Source organism: Xylaria bambusicola, assembly GCF_022495145.1.
Source record: "Xylaria bambusicola strain CBS 139988 unplaced genomic scaffold F5B22scaffold_9, whole genome shotgun sequence".
In the NCBI taxonomy this organism is placed as follows: Eukaryota; Fungi; Ascomycota; class Sordariomycetes; order Xylariales; family Xylariaceae; genus Xylaria; species Xylaria bambusicola.
This window is the reverse complement of record NW_025953562.1, coordinates 916,637-935,096: the sequence shown is the minus strand read 5'-3', so window position 1 is coordinate 935,096 and position 18,460 is coordinate 916,637. Positions and strand designations below refer to the sequence as shown.

General features: G+C 38.9%; 3 protein-coding genes across 3 annotated transcripts; 2 read left to right on the top strand and 1 right to left on the bottom strand.

Moving 5' to 3' along the window:
* Positions 1–6,429: 6,429 nt before the first annotated feature.
* Positions 6,430–8,553, top strand: F5B22DRAFT_573897 (uncharacterized protein). The gene is made up of 5 exons (XM_047973185.1): positions 6,430–7,062; positions 7,123–7,142; positions 7,199–7,303; positions 7,357–7,742; positions 7,798–8,553. Exons 1-5 carry the CDS (start codon positions 6,834–6,836, stop codon positions 8,207–8,209), a joined length of 1,152 nt encoding a protein of 383 aa, XP_047833470.1. The 5' UTR covers positions 6,430–6,833; the 3' UTR covers positions 8,210–8,553.
* A 721-nt stretch (positions 8,554–9,274) lies between these two features.
* Positions 9,275–11,712, bottom strand: F5B22DRAFT_573771 (major facilitator superfamily domain-containing protein). Its single transcript, XM_047973184.1, has 4 exons — positions 11,380–11,712; positions 10,943–11,308; positions 9,888–10,891; positions 9,275–9,758 (listed from the first exon to the last, which is right to left on the bottom strand). Exons 1-4 carry the CDS (start codon positions 11,447–11,449, stop codon positions 9,642–9,644), a joined length of 1,557 nt encoding a protein of 518 aa, XP_047833469.1. The 5' UTR covers positions 11,450–11,712; the 3' UTR covers positions 9,275–9,641.
* Positions 11,713–15,063: 3,351 nt separating this feature from the next.
* F5B22DRAFT_573748 (uncharacterized protein) lies at positions 15,064–16,869 on the top strand. Its single transcript, XM_047973183.1, has 5 exons — positions 15,064–15,475; positions 15,542–15,615; positions 15,714–15,923; positions 15,994–16,414; positions 16,478–16,869. Exons 1-5 carry the CDS (start codon positions 15,196–15,198, stop codon positions 16,597–16,599), a joined length of 1,107 nt encoding a protein of 368 aa, XP_047833468.1. The 5' UTR covers positions 15,064–15,195; the 3' UTR covers positions 16,600–16,869.
* The last annotated feature ends 1,591 nt before the right edge of the window (positions 16,870–18,460 follow it).

Genomic DNA, 18,460 nt, shown 5'->3' with positions numbered 1-18,460 from the left:
GAAAATTATTATAATATAGTAATTTAAAGTCCTTAATTCATACTTTAAAATATTAATTAATAAGCTATACGCTATATATATACCTATTAAACGGACCATTTTTATATAAGCAATTATATATAAACAAATATAAATAATTATAAATACTAAAAAGAATAAAAACCTAGAGCTATTTAAAAACTTAGGCAACTTAATCCTAAAGGTTTAATAGAAAAATCTTAAATATTAAGCAATTCTATACTAACTTAAAGCTAAAAAGGCTATAAACCCTTAATAATTAACAAAGGAAGACCTAATTTGCTATAAGGAAAGGGTTTATATTCCCTTTAAAAAGTCCTTCTATTTTTAGCTTATTAAATTATATTATAATTAATCTATTGCTAATTACTTTAATTAAACCCATACTTTAAAACTTTTATATTACAAATTCTTTTAAAAAGATATATAAAATAACGTCCAAAAGTATATAAAATCCTATACAATCTACCTTGGAACAAAAGTAAAACACCATCAGGAATACAACAAACTAAATACCTTACCAATTTCTAGTTAACCTATATAGGAACTCTTTATAAACTTTATTATAGGTTTATTTAAAACCTTTTATAAAGGAAAACCAATTAACTTTATATTAATTATTATTAATAAATTTATTAAACTTATATACTTATTTTTAATTAATACTATTATTACTTTAATAAAACTAGCTATCCTTTTTTATAATAAAATTAAATACCTATATAGCAACCTATAAAGTATAATTTTAAATAGAAATATTATTTTTATAAGCTAATTTTAATTTAACCTTTATTACTACTCTAAAATAAAATAATACTTTTTAGTTATATTTTACCTTAGGATTAATAATTAAACAAAGCGGATAAATTAAATAATTAAAGGTTATTTATAATATTTTATTAATAAAAAATAAATTAATTAACCTTAACTTCTTCTATAAGCCTTTTTTACTATAAACTTAACAATTAATTTAACAACTATAAAGTTACCTTTTAAAGCCCTATATAACTACATTCCTAAATTCAAATTATTTATTAAAAATAACTTTACATTAAAGGAAGTCCCAGCTATATAAAGACAATTTAATAAGTTAAAAACAATTAAAAACAAAATAGTAAAATAATAGCAAATTATATTAAAATAATATATAAAATATTATAATAATAAATATAAATTAATAACCTTTAAAGTTAAAAACTTAATTATATTATTAATAAAGAATATAAGGTTTTATTATAAAAAGTTAATACCTAAATATATAAAACCTTTTAAAATTATAAATAAAGTTAGTTTATAAGTATATTATATTAATTTCCTATTATAATATACTTATGTTTACCCTATTTTCCCAATTTAATTAATTAAGCTTTAAATTATTAAATATAAATATAATTTACCTATATTAAACCTTAAAAATAATTTAAAAAAGTAAAAAGTTAAAAATATAATAAATAAAATAATATATAATAAAGATTAATACTATAAGGTTAAATAAAAAGGCTAGCCTTTTAAATATAATTAATAAGTATTATAATTTAACATTTTAATATTCAAGGTAATTAAAGATTTTAAAAAATAATAAAGTTAAAAATAAAAGAAAAAAACTAAAAATAGTAAATTAAATATAAATTAAAACTATATTTAATATTATTAATATAGGATGTAAAATAAGCCTAATAGGATTTTAAAAATCTTAAACTAATTATAAAAAAAATAAAACTAACTATTTTAATATAAAAGGAATTAAACCTTTACCCTTAAAGTTAAAAAACTATTACGCTTTATTATTAAGCTATATATAAAATAGGGTTAAATTTAATAATTATTAAAATCGATAATATTCTAAAACTCTATTTAATTATAAACCTTACCCTATTAAGCATCATTATATTATTTAATTATAAAAGTTTTTACTTTTATTATAAATAATAAAATAAAGGCACGCTATATAATTAACGCATCTCCCACTTGACCTGGCCACCCAATTAAGCTGGCCACCCCCTTAACCTATATAAAATCCTATTATTTTAATCTATGATAACTTTACGAATACTGATCGTACGATTTAACAATTAGTACTTTTAAATCCGTTATTTAAAGGGGAATCCAGAGGTATTTTTTACTATTTTTTCCAAAATTTATTAAGCGAGATATTAGGCAATACGCTAATGGGGCGTTAAGCAAGGATTAATTTAACGCTTACTTTAGCGTATTGCTTATTAACTCCGCGGATATAAGTCGTAAAAGTTAGTAAAGGGTACCGTTAAATAGCTCTTTCTATTACGAATCTAATGGTATATTTTATAATTTCATACGGTTAGTATTCGTAGAGTTATTAAATTATCACGTGATTAATGCACCGACGTTATTTGTACGGGCTAAGGGGGTGGCCAGGTCAAGTGGGAGATGCGTTAAATTAAAATCCTATAAATATATATATAGGAAGATTATTTAAAAGTAGCTTTAGCGTTAAGCTATATTCTATTTAAGTTAAAAATACACATAAAAAAATATAAAGTAAAATCACTTATAACATTAATTAAAATAGGTATAATTATATTATAAGTAATAGATTATCGTTTAATAATAATATAATTATAATTAAACAAATACTTCTATTTAAATATAAATATAATATTATTATAATATATAATAAGTTTAAAATAGGTATAAAATAGCTTTATACCTTTTTATTAGTTTAATTATTAATTATATTAAAATAATTTTAATAAATTAAAAGAAAGTATAAATATAATTTAATAAAGCAATATTAAATAGCTATAATATTAATATAAAATTTAAATAGGCCGGATTAAAGTTCTACTTTATTATTATTTATAATTTAAATATTATTAATAATTATTTTAAATATAAATACCTACTAATTCCATTTAAAAAGTTTAATAAAATAAATAATCTTAAAAGCTATTATAAACAAAAGCTAAATTTAAATAAATAATAATTTATATATAATATAAATATAAAAATACTAATAAGCTTATATATTTAATATATTTTAATACATTTATAATAATTAATGGAGCTAGATTTATTAAATAAATAATTAAATTTTAAAAGTAAATTAAAGTTAAATTAATATATATATTTAATATACCTAATATACCTATAATATATTAATATTAATAATATAGCTATAAAATTTATACATTTCTTATAGCGTTAATTTTTAATCCTTATAGATTATTTATATTTCTTCCGGGGGTTTCTGCTCTTAATATTCGAATTACCCCTGTAGCTTAAATAATCATTGGGCGTAGGATTAGCGGATCCGCTGTAGCCCTAGCCTAAACCGCCTTTTCCGTTATTATCGTTGTTATTATTGCCGCCTAGTAAAGGCAATATTGGTAGCATTAATGGTAGTAGTATAAATACTTTATTATTAATATATTCCTTATATATATCCTTATTATATTTAAACAGCGGTAATAGTAGTAGCGCTTTACCCTTACCGCTATATATAATATAGTTGCTTTTTGAAGCTTAAGCTTTACCTTTACCCTTTTTACCTTTAAAAGGTATAATTTAAATAATAGTAATAATAATACAAATATAATAAAAAAATAAAGGAAAATAAAGTAAAGATAAAGGTAAAATAATAGGTTATTAGTTAAAACTAATTTTTAAAATTAATAGCAGCTAAAAAAAAAAGAAGGAAAAAAGAAAAAAAGTTAATAAATAATTAATAGGAATATATATATAGATTTTACTACAAAGGTAATATATAATATATATAATTTATAAAATAAATATAAGCTTAATACTTATATACCTTTACTATAATAACGCTTTATATAAATAAATTATATTAATACATTTATTATAACATTTAACATTATATAACGCATCTCCCACTTGACCTAGCCACCCAATTGAGCTGGCCACCCCAATAACCTATATAAAACCCCATTATTTCAATCTTAATAACTTTACGAATATTAATCGTACGATTGAATAATTAGTACCGTTAAGTCCGTTAGTCAAAGGGGAATCCAGAGGTACTTTTTACTATTTTTTATAAAATTTATTAAGCGAGATATTAAGCAATACGCTAAAGGGGCGCTAAGCAAGGATTAATTTAGCGCTTACTTTAGCGTATTGCTTAATAACTCCGCGAATATAAGTCGTAAAAGTTAGTAAAGAGTACCGTTAAATAGCTCTTTTTATTACGAATCTAATGGTATATTTTATTATTTTATACGATTAGTATTCGCAGAGTTATTAAATTATCACGTGATTAACGCACCGACGTTATTTGTATGGGCTAGGGGGGTGGCCAGGTCAATTGGGTGGCCAGGTCAAGTGGGAGATGCGTTATTTATATAATTGGACTTTTTATTTTATATTTAATTAATAAATTAATTATATATTAAGTTAAAGATAATCTAATTAAGGAAAAAGGAATAATTATTATATTATAATATCCTAAGGCTTTTAAAATATATATACTTTATATATATTATATACCTTTTCTATATATGCTTTAAAGGAAATTCTTCCCTTCTTTAAGCTTTAATCTTATTAAATACCTACTATAAGACTAAAGAGACTTATAACATTATACCTAACCTTTAAGATTCAACCTACCTATAATACCTAGCCTATATAAGAAACGTCGGTACATTAATCACGTGATAATTTAATAACTTTATAAATATTAGTCGTATAGAATAATAAAATATACTATTAAATTTATAATAAAAAGAGCTATTAAACGGTACCCTCCATTAAATTCTACAATTTATATTCGTAAAGTTATTAAGCAATACGTTAAAGTAAGCGTTAAAATAATCCTTACTTAACGCGACTTTAATGTATTGCTTAATATCTTACATAATAAATTTTATAAAAAATAGTAAAAATACCTTTAGATTCCCCTTTAACTAACGGATTTAAAGGTATTAATTATTAAATTAAACGATTAATATTTATAAAATTATTAAAAATTGAAATAATGGGGTTTTATATAGATTATTAGGGTGGCCAGGTTAATTAAGTAGCTAGGTTAAATGGGAGATGCGTTACATTTAAAAAGTTAATTTAAATTAACTTCTTTAAAAAATTAACATTTATAATAATATATATAATTTAAATATAATTAATATATATAATTATTTTAATTATACTTTATATTAAAGTTAAATAATAAAGGGTTATTATTATTAAAATTATTCTTTCTTTAATTTTAATAATATTATTAATTATTAAAAGTTTATAAATTATTAAAGTTAAAATAATACTTTAATTTATTTAAACTTAATATTTTTAAGTTCTTTTTTCTTTTATTTAAATATAATTTAAAAGGGGTATAAATTATCTTTAAACTTTAAATAACCTTTTTTTTTTTAAAAAGTTACTTTTTTAACTTTATAATTTTAATTAAAAGTTAAACGTTTATTTATTATAATAATTAAATATTAACTTTATTTATTAAATTAAAGTTATTAAAAAACTTTAATAGTTGATTTTAAATTTATTACTTTTTTAAAAATAAATTATATTAGCTTTATCTTTAAATTATTATTAAAAACTTTTTTTAATTTAAATTTTTTAAAAAGCGTTAACTTTTATAACTTATTTATATATAAGTATATTATAATTAATAATATTATAAATAACTTTAAAGAAAAGCTTAAAATTATTATAAATAGGTTAAATCTTAAAGGTTAAGTATAATATTATAAATCTTTTTAATTTTATAATAGGTATTTAATAAAACTAAAGCTTAAAGAATAAAAGAATCTTCTTTAAAGTATATATAGGAAGGGTATATAATATATATAAAATATATATATTCCAGGGGCCTTAAGATACTATAGTATAATAATATATATATATATTAAAGAAGCTTAATAAGCGGAAATCCAACAGAACTATTACCTTTATATACAATAACACGTGCAGTTTAACTAGCTAGTGTTTATGCCCCCAGGTCCATGGTAGAAGCCTAGAATTCGTAACACGTTTTTAATAATCGACATCGAGGCGCAGCAGGCTATATATTACCATAGTACTCTAATAGTGTTTAGTCAGATGCATCCCCTGCGCCGCCGAAACGACATATATGAGTGAGGTAAGCTGTTCGCAGCCTAGCTGCCGTGACGCGCGCGCCTGGTTCCCCCTTCGCTCTCGGAAGCTTCATGATCAACTTTATCGGTACAGATGAGGAAATAGTGACAGGTATGTTGAAATGATGTACATGTTGCTTGGGGCACAACGATACAACTCAACCGGACAATGACATAAGTGCGAAGGAAAGCAACATGATGCGCCCCCGGTGAATATAAACGATCTATCTGGGGTGGTATCGTCATCTGGTCGTTGCCAGAGATTATACTGGTCTATCTCCTCTGATGCCCAAAATGAGGTGAAAGAAAAATTTGCTCCGTAAGCATACGCCACCTCTGTTGTTATTTTTTAAACTCTTGGCCAGACTCTGTACAACATGAGATGCAGGTTATCTGCCGGCATGCACTCCCCAGCCAGTGACCAAACTGCCTATACCGTCGTCTTTATTCCCCGCTACCGGCCTTCCCCGTTTATACCTTATTACAATTGTACTTGCAGCAGCTAAACAAGCGGGAAACATTTCTCGTGCATATCATCTATATATATCAACCACCCTTAAAACCCATGATCATCCTGCGCATGTAGGTTGGCATAAACGCTAGGTCCATGTTCCAATAGTTTCAAGAATATCAGCAATAATCCCTATTTGTCTAAAGCGTAACGGCGTAACGTTTTTCTCTAATCTCTTATATTACCCACCGAGCTTCTATAGGCTCTTAGACACTACTATGCCTCAACCTGATTATAACACCTTATCGCCTGCCGAACTGCAAGCTCTACTGAACGGTCCAGGTCTGACACCACCTCCTGGAGTAACTCCCAACCTGGATAACCCACCAAACAAGGCCACGCTGGCACGGTGCGTTATCGGTGTATTCTTAACGCTCGGCTCCATCTTCGTTTTACTTCGAGTGTATGGTGTTCTATTTGTACTTAAGAAGCGATATATGTCTGACTGTAAGTGCGGCGCATTTCCCCCACTTTTCCTATAAAGGCTATTCTGATGGTGGTTCACAGGCTTGATGGTTCCAGCCTATGTACAGCCCCTCATGGAAGTGGTCATATACTAAACTAACCAGGGATTGTTGTCCAGGGCCTGTACCTGGGATTTACCATACTCCTACTCACTCAGTCTGGCGTCGGCTCATTTGTGCACCAGTGGGATTATCGCTTCAGAGACCTTGGCCATCTCTTCTTTGTAAGTTGAATAAGCAGATCTAAGAGGTTGACGTTCGTGTTTGACTGAATAAGTTGTTCAACATCGCAACAAATCTATCCGGTGTGGCGTTTTTACTAATCAAAGTCATGATTCTATTGGAGTGGCTGCGCATTTTTGTGCCGAGAGGGACGCGGAACGCCTCCTTTTGGGTCTCCACCATCCTTATCACTATAAACGTTCTATTCTACTCCGCTGCCTTGGTTGCAGTCGACCTCGCGTGTATTCCATACAAGAAAATATGGGATCGCCTGACACCAGGCCACTGCGTGGATTCCAAGATTATAATTGTTACATCTTCTGCCATCAACCTGTTGATCGACATTTCGATCCTTATCCTGCCACAGCGGATTATCTGGAAACTGCACATGTCATCTCGAAGGAAGTTAGGAGTAGCTGCAATATTTGCTGTCGGATTGCTGTGAGTTTCCCCTGATATGACAGAGAGCTGTTCTCGAATCTTACTCGAAACGCAGAGGCTGTGTCGCTGCTGTGGTTAGGATGGTCGTTTCGATCCAGTACTCTCATTCTAGGGATGAGACCTACACATTTTTTACTGTTTGTGTGTGGTCGGTCGTTGAACAGACCTGTGGTCTCATTATTTTCTGCGTACCTGTTATTCCAAAGACATTTCAAGGCATTCAAGCATCCATAACCATCTCTAGCCTGATGTCCTGGAAGAGTTTTTTCTCCCGGTGTTTCAAAGTGAGAAGGAACTGGAAGAATACCCTATCGTTGCCCCGAGCCGAGAGTGACGCAATACACCCCAGCCTATACGACAGGCTTGACGGAGATGTTTGCACACCTCTAAATACACTGACTCCACAAGAGCACCTAGCTTCTCATACGGACCTACCTAGGAAGAGTCTGGGCATCCATCAAATTTAGCCATGAGTAGCGAAATTCATTACTGTGCCCAATCATTACTCGGGAAGGACTTAACGCAACGAGTAATAGGCTTCTTCCCGGGCACAGTCTGACGGCTTGTACCACGACAATCCACCGGTTAAGCAGGTTGTAACAAGCCTTGAGTCATTTAGAGACAAAGGGGCGATGGAGTAGAATAGTTAGCATAGTTCTCTGATCTTATATAGCGCTGTTAATCTCACGAATTAGTTATCATCAAAGAGCAGATTATCGGGAATATAATATCCTGGTAAGATCACAGCTTATAAGACACTTTTTGGGGGTCGAACCCATGCGGCCAGCTTATCCCACAAAGCCACGCAGGGTGTGAGCCCATCGTAGAGCGGCTCAGATAACTATCAATTTAATTCCTCGTGATATGGACTTGTTAGATTTCCATGACTGGCAGATAGTGCAGGAACTAGTTCGACGTTTAATTCGCTATTCTGGCCCAATGAGCACTTACCGCATTTTATAAATAACGACACCATTAGACAGACGCACGACGTTTAACGGTAGCGCATATCACCCCATCGGGCGTGATAGCACTATGTTGGACATTCAACTACATACCATGACACATCCAAGTTTCTCCTGCCAGGGGGTTCTGGATTTATCACGGGGAAGTGGATACGGAGCGGCAGAACCTTATTGCGGAAATTGTCTATAAATAGGAAGATCTCCTGGGATAGCCTCAGAGATGAGAATTCAGGCCTTAGATCATCTGAATAGACCTATACTGGTCGCTTCTGTATGTGGCGCTGGTCCACTTCCATTGGCTCCGCACCTCCGCGAGAGGGTTATATACAAGTACAGCTATACTGTGTGTTAATCTATCGAGGGCCTAAAGTGAAAGCATCACCCCTAAATCTTCGACACCGTAAGGACTGGAGCGATTGGTTAGGTAGTAGCCTGCGTTAAGAAACGACACCAGGTGTACTTCATCACCCAAGTCATGTCTCATTCCCATCAAAATTGCTTACTGCTTACATGAACACACTATTATTACTGCGAGATGGATGTGGCAGATGTGGCAAAGGTAAAGACAGTGGTGGTAATTAAGAGTGTTTAAAGTCGGCACTGGGCCGGCTAAAGTTGCAGGTATACTACTAGGGATTATCAAGGTAATTGTTTTTCCTCTCTTCAAATGGTGTGAACTATTGCATGTTACGGACCCATAGTGCGGATACGGAAGATAACACACAACATTACATAAGAGCCCAAAGGAGCCTCAAGTCCATTGCATTAAGTATTATATAATCATATGCAGTTAACTCTGCCACCTTCCACTTTGATAAATATTGCAATCAATGTTTCAATGCATTTTGCGCCAAACTCCTACCGTCCCATTCCAACCCTCTATCATATCTATATCCCTATCACCCCAAACTCCCAGGTAATTAAACTAATCGCCCTAACAATCCTCACTGCCTTCATCATTCAGTTCTTCTATAGCCTCTAGTTGTCTGTCTCGACGTACAAGGAAGCACTGCATGGAACCGATGGCCGCAACAAATGCACTTCCGTACCACTGCGAGCGTAGCGTTAGCAATTGCTCTTTAAGCTCGTTCTATGATGCTCCGATGTTTGAGGGGTGGAAGGAACTTTAATTTCCTTCTCGCTAGCGAAAAAAAAGAACCATGAAGCTGGTAAAACTTACCGCGACCGATGTGCAGTCTATCTGTGAACCAAACGAATAGAGATAACCAGCGACTGGCGGGGCAATCATCCTACAGGCAGCTCCGGCGCTCGCTGCGAGACCGTTTATGCTCCCCAGCATATCAGGACTTGGGGTTGATTCCTTAATCAGGATCAGGAGAAGCGGATACAGGACGATGGACAAGAGATTGCGGACTGTTAGACAGAGGTATATGGCAGGCAGGAGCATCCAATCCGGTACGTACACCAGACATGGGACAATGAGATACGCGATCGGGTGAAGCACAGTAACGAAGACGAAAAGCCTAAAGACGCCGATTTTCTCCGCCGCAAGGGGGAATACGACAACTTGAACAAAAAGCGCGATCCCGCCGTTGATAGCCGATATCATGCCGACTGTTTGCATGGAAAGCCCTAGCCCGCCTGGTGAGTAGAAGGGGTTAAAAGCGGTGGTAAACAGGTCACCGAGATCCGCCTTCTTGTCTTCAAAGAAGATGGGCATTAGATGGTCGTACGTCATCGAGTGGTAAGTGAAAATTGATAGGGAAATGATCAACGCCATGGTATGCTTGTTGAAGATGCCTAGGGTGCCCTTTTCCTCAAAATCCTTCACGTAGCCTCTCGTCTCGGGAGCAAAGTCTAGGCTGTCTCTGTTTCTGAATGACCCGTATGTCTCCGCACGCAGATCGACAGCTGGCTGCTTGAGTGCGTCGGAAGTTTCCAAGAGCGGAGTCTCGTCGGTGACATATGTGTCGTTTGGCCGCCTAACGCGAGGCTGCATGTCTGGATGCGTCTCCTCTAGACATGCCACCCCCAAGACGATGCTAACAAGAAGCAGAGCGGCGCATAGCACATTGGGTAGAAGATAAGGGAATTTCGTGAACACGCTGTTTTCGGGGAACCTCTTCGGCCAAGTTTCGTGTGGGTTTGCGAAAATTCCGCCTATTGCGGGACCGCAAATAGTTCCAATAGACCATACGAAGGGCATGACAGCAAAGGCGCGTGCTACTGAATTAGTTCTCTTCTCATTTCAGCTGTACAGGGACATCGGCTTACGCTCATGTTCTGGCTTGGTCACTAACTCTCCGACCATAGTCTGAATAACTCCAATGTTCCCATTTAGAAGCCCACCAAATGCTCGGCCCAGTAATGCGACCCATATATTAGTAGCGAAGCCAACGGCAATCATGCTGAGCATGGTTCCGACACAACCCACGACGAGGACAGGTTTTCGGCCAATTCGATCCGAAAGACCACCCCAATACATGCCCATAAGGGCCTCGGTCAGGGAGAATGCAGAGATGAGGATGCCGGCGTAGAAAGAAGCATCCTGCTCGTCCCCGAAGTGGAAGTGCCGCACAAGAGACCACGCATATGGAAAGATGGATGTGAGGGCTATGGGTTCAGCCAGGCGCACGATAGCTAAGGGGACGAAGTCAGCTCGGCCATTGCATGAGACTGGCACACAGAGTGCGCGCGCATGGTTGACGTACCGAGTAAGAACAGCTGAAAAGTTGGAAAGGCATCGTGGTTTCGCGGTGATCTCTGCTTTGTTAGGACCATTGCTTCCCGGTTTTGCTTTAAGCTTACAACAAGCGAACACAGCGAATTGTGATATGATGGCTGCGATTCGGCTGTTGCCGCGCGAAACTTTTATCTGGCAGCAAAGACTCGGCGGGTTGAGAGAATTATATGTAATTGAAAGATTAGGAGAGCCACTAGGTGGTGGATGTAAGCGTTTAAGAACCTTGCGATCCAAGGAGCACCAGGATGCGGCACGGATGTGGGAGAACTAAGGTAGGAAGAAGGGAAAAGATTTGTAGATGTTGAGGGAGCACAAGAGGGTGCGATCTTTTCCTAACTAGCTTCGCCTCGAGATGGAGATATATCCTAAGACTTAGCCTATGTAGGTCCACGCAATGTTTTCCACACTACACACCCGACACCCACAGGCACAGCATGGCAAAAATCCTGAATCTTGGTGGTGGTGTAGCTCTTGCCGTAGACCGGAGGGTTGGTTAATCCCTGCTGAATCGCGCATCTGCATCTTCACATGGAGCCATGTAGTTTTATGAACCAGGTACCTGCGCTAATATGGTTGGATCTCTGTGTAGCGTGCCCACACCGTGTTCACGACTCTGACTCTGTGCAAAGAATACTGTAGGCAGGTACCTAAAGCACATTCCGTACGACTGTAACAGCGCTTCATCGGCGATCCTAAGAGTGCAATAGAGCGGTTGCATACTTGATCTACGCTCTGCTCCCAGGCCGAATAAAACATGGCAACAAGATGATGCGCCGCGAGGCTGGCCCTTCACATGTGTCTGAGAGCTGAGCGGTGACTACAGTAGTGTCTGAGTATAGACACAGTCGGAAACACGGATCTCGATGGCCTTGGCGGGCTCAGGAACACGTTGGCGTATGAAACGACTCGAAACCAGGGCTCATTGCCTAATCCAGCCAACTGGCAGTTTAGTGTACAGTGTATAATTCGTCCCGTTTTCTTCCTGTGTCCTTATCGGTAGCTGAAGCCGTAGCGCGAGTTGTCGGGACTCCATACTCGATCCATACTCGATCCATACACGACCAGGAAGGGCTTCAGTCCTTATCTCATCCACCATGCAGCTTGGGTTGCAGTCTGTTGAGTCGATAACGGTAGTACGATTTGTGCAGACATAGCGATAGCGGTATCACTTCATGAGCTGTTTGGATAGATAGCCTGAGCAGACCTGGGCCGAGCGCTCGTTTGCTTGACTCGAGCACCTTGCCGTGTTCTTGGGCTCACTTGCCCACATTAGTATGCATATGCGATGTGACGATGGGAAATCAACAGACTGTCAAGATGGGACCGATGGAAACGACGAGCATGATATTCCTTCCTTCCTTCTTTCCTTCCTCCCTACAGTTACCGGTATTCAGAACTCGAAGTGTTCCTAACCACATCGAACTGCGTATCCTATCGGTTGCGAATCCGTTCATGAGAGGTTGTACCGAGGATGCATGTAACCACCTACCTTTTGGCATGGCAGGTGCGTCACCATTAACTTCAAACACATCTTCGAATTACAAAAAAGCGCGCTAGGGTCTGGGACCACATCCCTGGGTCTTCTGGGTCTTCTGGGCCTCCTTGGTCTGTTTTTGGTGCGCCATGTCCGGCATCTCAATCTGGCGCGGCGAGGCGGGCGCTTTCGGAATGCAGCGCGAGAATGGAGAATGGAGAATGCCGACCAGAGCCGACCCACACCGCCTAGTTTCTCTCTCACGGAAGCGACTGGCTACATAGTATACTAAGCTAACGGTGGTATTTACTACGCAGATCACTCTGTATATCACTCTGTGTATATATATATCCAGAACTTCACTGTCGGTTATGTACGATGGTAGAAGAGGGGGTCTGAGGGATGTGTATGCTGGGACGTGTGCACCAAGGTCTTCGGCATTTGCCGATCCAAGTCGGTATTTTCACATACCCACGCCTGTCTAAAAACCCATACTTATGTCTTCTAGATAAAGCATGAAGTAATTCGCATGATAACAGATAACGCTATCAGCAACCTTGGCAAGGGACCCTATCACGTATCACGTAAGTACGTCTGGTCTCTTTGGTTTCCTATCGTCCCGGAATGACACCTACACTACTTACGTCCCTAGCTGCATTAGCTGGGCGGCTCCCTCGCTCGTCACTCGCCTGCATGTACTTACTTAGTACTTAGTATGCTATGCGTCCATGCGTAACGTACCTGGTATGTGCGTACCGTAGCGTAGTAGTAGGGGTAGAGTGCGGTAAGTGTCGAGAAGTGTCGAGAAGTGTGGGCAGAGCATGTTTAGGATGGATGGGCCAGGAAGCTTCCACGTTTGTCCGAGCGAACGGCCAGGGCGGTCCGAAGCTCCCACCGTACTGGTCTGACCCACCACACCGGCTTCAAGCCTTTCAAGCCTTTCAAAGAAGACCAAATTTTCTCTCAATTACAACTGCAGCGAATCTATATACCTCACAGGGACTGGATGAGAAATAGGTAAATAACCTACTTGGGGATCATGTCAAGAGAGTAGATGATGGAGTTGTGTATGAACCTAAGTGGCTATGTTGCAACTTGTTCTTGAGTATAAGTACAGACATGTAGTAGACAGACGTTTGTTCTGGTTTCGGGGAATCGTCTGCAATACAAGTCATCTCATTTACCTTCTTTCTAAAAGAGTTGTGAGAATTTATGTCTTAGAGATGTATTCGAAGCGCCAAAAACAATATTCTCCTGCACGCTGACTATGTAGCCTATGATTGTCGAAATAGTAGGCCATGTTATTCTAGTCATTTGGTCCAACCCTTCCCCACAGTCACCCTAGAATTTTTTAGTCTGTGAAGCTTTACTATGTATACCCCTCCAAACCAACCCCGCCACAGTTCAACCTCCCACGCACAAATCAACACATACGCTCGGTGTGGCTTTTGATGTGCTTGTGTAGCCAACATGTAGCCAACAAAAACCAAACTGCTAACGTAGACATGATGCAGTACATAAGCGGGTGGTCTACTCCGTTCTGTCCGTACCTGGCTATGCTTTCCCTTGTTGTAGTTTCTTTGTCCCTGCTTGTTTCTACTATTTGGTTGGAAATGCTCATAGTAGGTAATTAAATATACCTACTACCGTATGTACATGTATACTGGCTGAGCTTACGTAATGTGGGGGTACCTAGTCTAAGGTACCCGGAGGGGTACATCATGATGCAGATTGGCCTTCATGGTGGCACAACTTTCTCAGCCAACATCATCATCTGAGCAACATCCCTTACCTACCTGGCCGTCTCGTACTTACCTATGGCCTGAATCCTTGTATCTTGCTATTTGAGCAGCTTGTCCTTACCCCGGCATCTGTATTACCTAATCTTTAACCGCCGGTCCGTATCCGTTACCCCACGTGATATTCACAACGAGCAAGTTTGTAGTCAAAGGCGTATCTGGAGGGCCTAACCTAGGGAGACAAAGAGAGAAAGACAGGTGGTGACTCATTACCTCGAGCCTACCTGTTTTATCCATCAGTCTCATCCATCCACCAACCAGTCTTCAAGACTACAGGGGAACACTGTTCGTCTTCTATTAATTTAAGTTAAACTACTGCCTACGTCTATGATAGAAGCAAGGTCGTAGCTCTGGCCATAGGTCTAGATACCGGTAGTCCGTTTGCGCTTCCCCACATTTGGACGCCGCTGCCGTCGCCAGTCGAGCCAGTCATCCACGGCCTTGCTCGGTGTGACCCGCTTCGTCATCGTCGATAGCTGCCATCTACACAGCACTTCTGCCAAGGTTGACCATGGCCCCCCCGGATCTGAACTCTCTACCACAATCCTCACCGGTTCCTACACCTCTCCATCCTACAGCTATGACGAGTACGACTACACCGACGTCCACAAATGGAAACGCCAATGCAAGCACCAGTATGAGCTTGGGCGGGGACAGAACCAGAAGTGAAGGTGGCGGCGGAGAGCCAGCCCTACGCGGCGAGTCACCCTCGCCTTCACCGCGCTCAGCTTCCATCTCGTTACAGGCCGCCGCCACCGTCAATGCTGGCTTGCAACATGAATCCGGACGACGTAAGTACAACGTCCATCAGACTCTCTGTGATAAGTCGACGGCAGGCTAACGTACTCAAATCACAGGTCCCTCGGTTAGCTCCCTTTCGCGCCAACGCCAATCACCTCAAACCGGACGACGACGATCAGTTGTCCTTATGGTGTGTCACACTCAGGCTTCCCCTCTTCATTTCTTAACAGGTTTCCATGATATGGTACTGAACCACGGGCTTTGACTAAACCGTTCATGTGCGCGCAGAATCTCCAACTCAATGACCCTACATTACCTGCCCCTGGTGAACTAGTCGCAGGTGGCGCAAATAATAGCCATAATAATGACAACACCTCAAGTCCACAACCCTTTTCGCTATCATCTCCACTCCTAACAGGCCGGGAACCTACTCACAATAGGGCCCCAAGCCTCGGGGAACTTCACCAGGAGCTCGAAGCTGAGCAAGAAGCGCAGGTGGTACGTTAAAGCTTTCCAAAGCAATCATGTCATTATCAGAACATGGCACAACGGCTAATATTGGCACTAGAACCGACTTCTGCAGATGATTCGCCAACAACAACTTCAGCTTCAGCAACTCCAGGCTGCCCACGGCCAGTCCCAGTCCACAGTAGCGGCCGAGGATCCTCCATCGACCTCTGATCGCTCCGCTTCCCTGTCCCACCCACCCGGTGTGCCACCATCCCTCCCTACGCCGTCGGGTTCGATCCCAAGGTCACCTTCCATTTCTCACCCACGATCCTCTTTCGATCTTGCGCGAGACGCTCTGCATCGTCGATCTAGAACACCTAGCCGTGGCGCTTCTTCGCCAAGACTAAGATCAACCTCAATCAGTCAGGAGGGCGAGCCCCATCTATCTGGTGTTCGGGACGAAACCACCTACTACCAGGCTGAAACACAATCTCTTATCCGTGAGAATCAAATGCTGCGTCACAGAATCCGCGAGCTTGGTAAGAAAGAATCTCTATTCCACATGCCTGTCTAGAATTTGCAGTCAGCTGACAGCCCTTAAGAGCGCCAGATAAGCGAAGCACAAACAAGCGTGTCCGTCACGAGGGAACCTGTACAACCGTCGCAATTGACTCACTCAACCTCTGTGTCAGAAGCGGATGCGGGGCAGTCCTCGTCCTCCTAACTGGCAGCAGATTCGGATAACAAGGACGAATAGTGTAACATAGTATCCGCCAATGGTAGGCTATTGGGTGTTGGATACCCAGAGGCCTGACTATCCTATGTTTGGTCAGACAAAACTTCCTAGAGTCCTATCCTATCAAGCCGGCTCTCCCAGGGTTGTAGGGGAGCGGCAAGACACACTCGTGACAGAAGAGAGCCCGATCCTAGATGGCATGTGTAGTCTTGTATGACCACCAACTTTATCGCGCTCTCTAGTGAGAAGATGACCCATCCTCCCGGAAGCTTACCATCTACAAGATGACTAGTTGTACATCTTCGGACGTGCCCGTTACTATCCTGTCCAAATCACCATTTGATGTGAGGCACGTCTATTAGATGCCGTTAGAGAACAGGTCAGTATTCAATCTTCGACTCTCGCGAGCCTTGACTGGACTCAAATGGATTTAAACTAATATACTTTCGCAGCATATCTGGCACTCGCAATGAGTCCACTTATGAGGTTAGAAGTCTCACCAGCTTGTAGGCGAGTCTAATTATAACCGTGGAGGATTAAAGCAGCGGGGCAAACATTCGGGGTGGGCTGGTCAATACACCAACCGCGACTTTGCACAAGGCTATAAAAACCTTAACTGTTCACTCACATTGTGTCGCCGCTGTTGACACTGATATGCACTAATATTTGATGACTGCCCTAAAAAGGGAAGCAGTAATAAGGATTGCCGACGTAAGGATGAAAACAATGTAGAACCCGAATTACATGAGTAGGAGTTGAAGACCAGGGTGTAGATTACTAGACGCAGAATAGAACACACCATGTCGCAGGTATCATTAACCTAACATTGTTTGCAATGACGTGATATCTAGCACGAGTCTATCACTACTAATTGCTTTAAAAGGCTCCTATGATGGGCCGCATATGGGTTTTCTGTGAACTTGCCTAGCGCGTGTATTTGGGAACTGGAGTTGAGTAGGGGGAGATGGTCATACAATGTTATATGCTACCTATTGACAATAATGAATCACGAAAAGTTTCCAGATGATCTAACAAGGTCTTCAGAAGAAGCAAAAGGTGTATATCTTGAATCGAACACGCGATCTCGAGCGGGGCAGCTAATCTAATCTGTCATCCTTACCCCTCGACCAGCGTTGATTCTTAAATATGGTTCGACTAATTATATATATATATATAGCATGTTTTAGGCTTGGAGATTAGATGAGTACGTTCCTGTACCAATTCCATGCTAGTTTAAACTTAAAGTGATATAGTAATCTTCCATGGCTGCCTGGGGCCAGTATGTCTTGTAGAGAGGGCTGATTAGCTTCAGTTTCAACACTATTGAGACGTGCGTCAATATGAAGGTGTACGACCGGTTTACACATGCCAAACAGAGTGTAAGCATTCAGGGCGTGTAACAAAGGTAGAAGAAACGGCCAACCGCTTAAAACGACAACACCCCCCACCCGCTGGTAGTATCATGATATACTGATATAGTTGTGTGCCCTGTATAATAGGGCTCGAATTAAGGGAATAGAATAGCGTTCAGATTGAAATAGTTATCTGGGGTATCAAGATAGTTATGAAGACCCAGTCCCCCTTCTCAGTATAGCGATATGGTCTTTCATTTACTTCAAGAGTGCCAAGAACCCGTAGCTAACATATCAATAATCGTTTTATGAAATGACGACATGGAAGTATTAAGGTGGCAGGCGCTGTAAAATTATGAAGTAGAGCACCGGAATATGAAGGAGCTACGACTGAAGACTGAGAGATGTGTATTTTTTGACTGTGGATGTGGCCATGGATTGATATGGGCGATGCCTGAGAATGCCGCGATGGCTAAGTCGATCGATGCGCACAACAA

Excerpts from the sequence above, each read along its gene's own strand:
- F5B22DRAFT_573897 (XM_047973185.1), top strand. The coding sequence starts at position 6,834 with ATGCCTCAACCTGATTATAACACCTTATCGCCTGCCGAACTGCAAGCT. Across the intron at positions 7,143-7,198 it reads GCTTGATGGTTCCAGCCTAT|GGCCTGTACCTGGGATTTAC; the intron begins GTACAGCCCCTC and ends ATTGTTGTCCAG. Across the intron at positions 7,304-7,356 it reads ACCTTGGCCATCTCTTCTTT|TTGTTCAACATCGCAACAAA; the intron begins GTAAGTTGAATA and ends TGACTGAATAAG.
- F5B22DRAFT_573771 (XM_047973184.1), bottom strand. The coding sequence starts at position 11,449 with ATGGTCCTAACAAAGCAGAGATCACCGCGAAACCACGATGCCTTTCCA. Across the intron at positions 11,309-11,379 it reads TTTTCAGCTGTTCTTACTCG|CTATCGTGCGCCTGGCTGAA; the intron begins GTACGTCAACCA and ends TCGTCCCCTTAG. Across the intron at positions 9,759-9,887 it reads TAGACTGCACATCGGTCGCG|TGGTACGGAAGTGCATTTGT; the intron begins GTAAGTTTTACC and ends CTACGCTCGCAG.
- F5B22DRAFT_573748 (XM_047973183.1), top strand. The coding sequence starts at position 15,196 with ATGGCCCCCCCGGATCTGAACTCTCTACCACAATCCTCACCGGTTCCT. Across the intron at positions 15,616-15,713 it reads GACGATCAGTTGTCCTTATG|AATCTCCAACTCAATGACCC; the intron begins GTGTGTCACACT and ends ATGTGCGCGCAG. Across the intron at positions 15,924-15,993 it reads CTGAGCAAGAAGCGCAGGTG|AACCGACTTCTGCAGATGAT; the intron begins GTACGTTAAAGC and ends TATTGGCACTAG.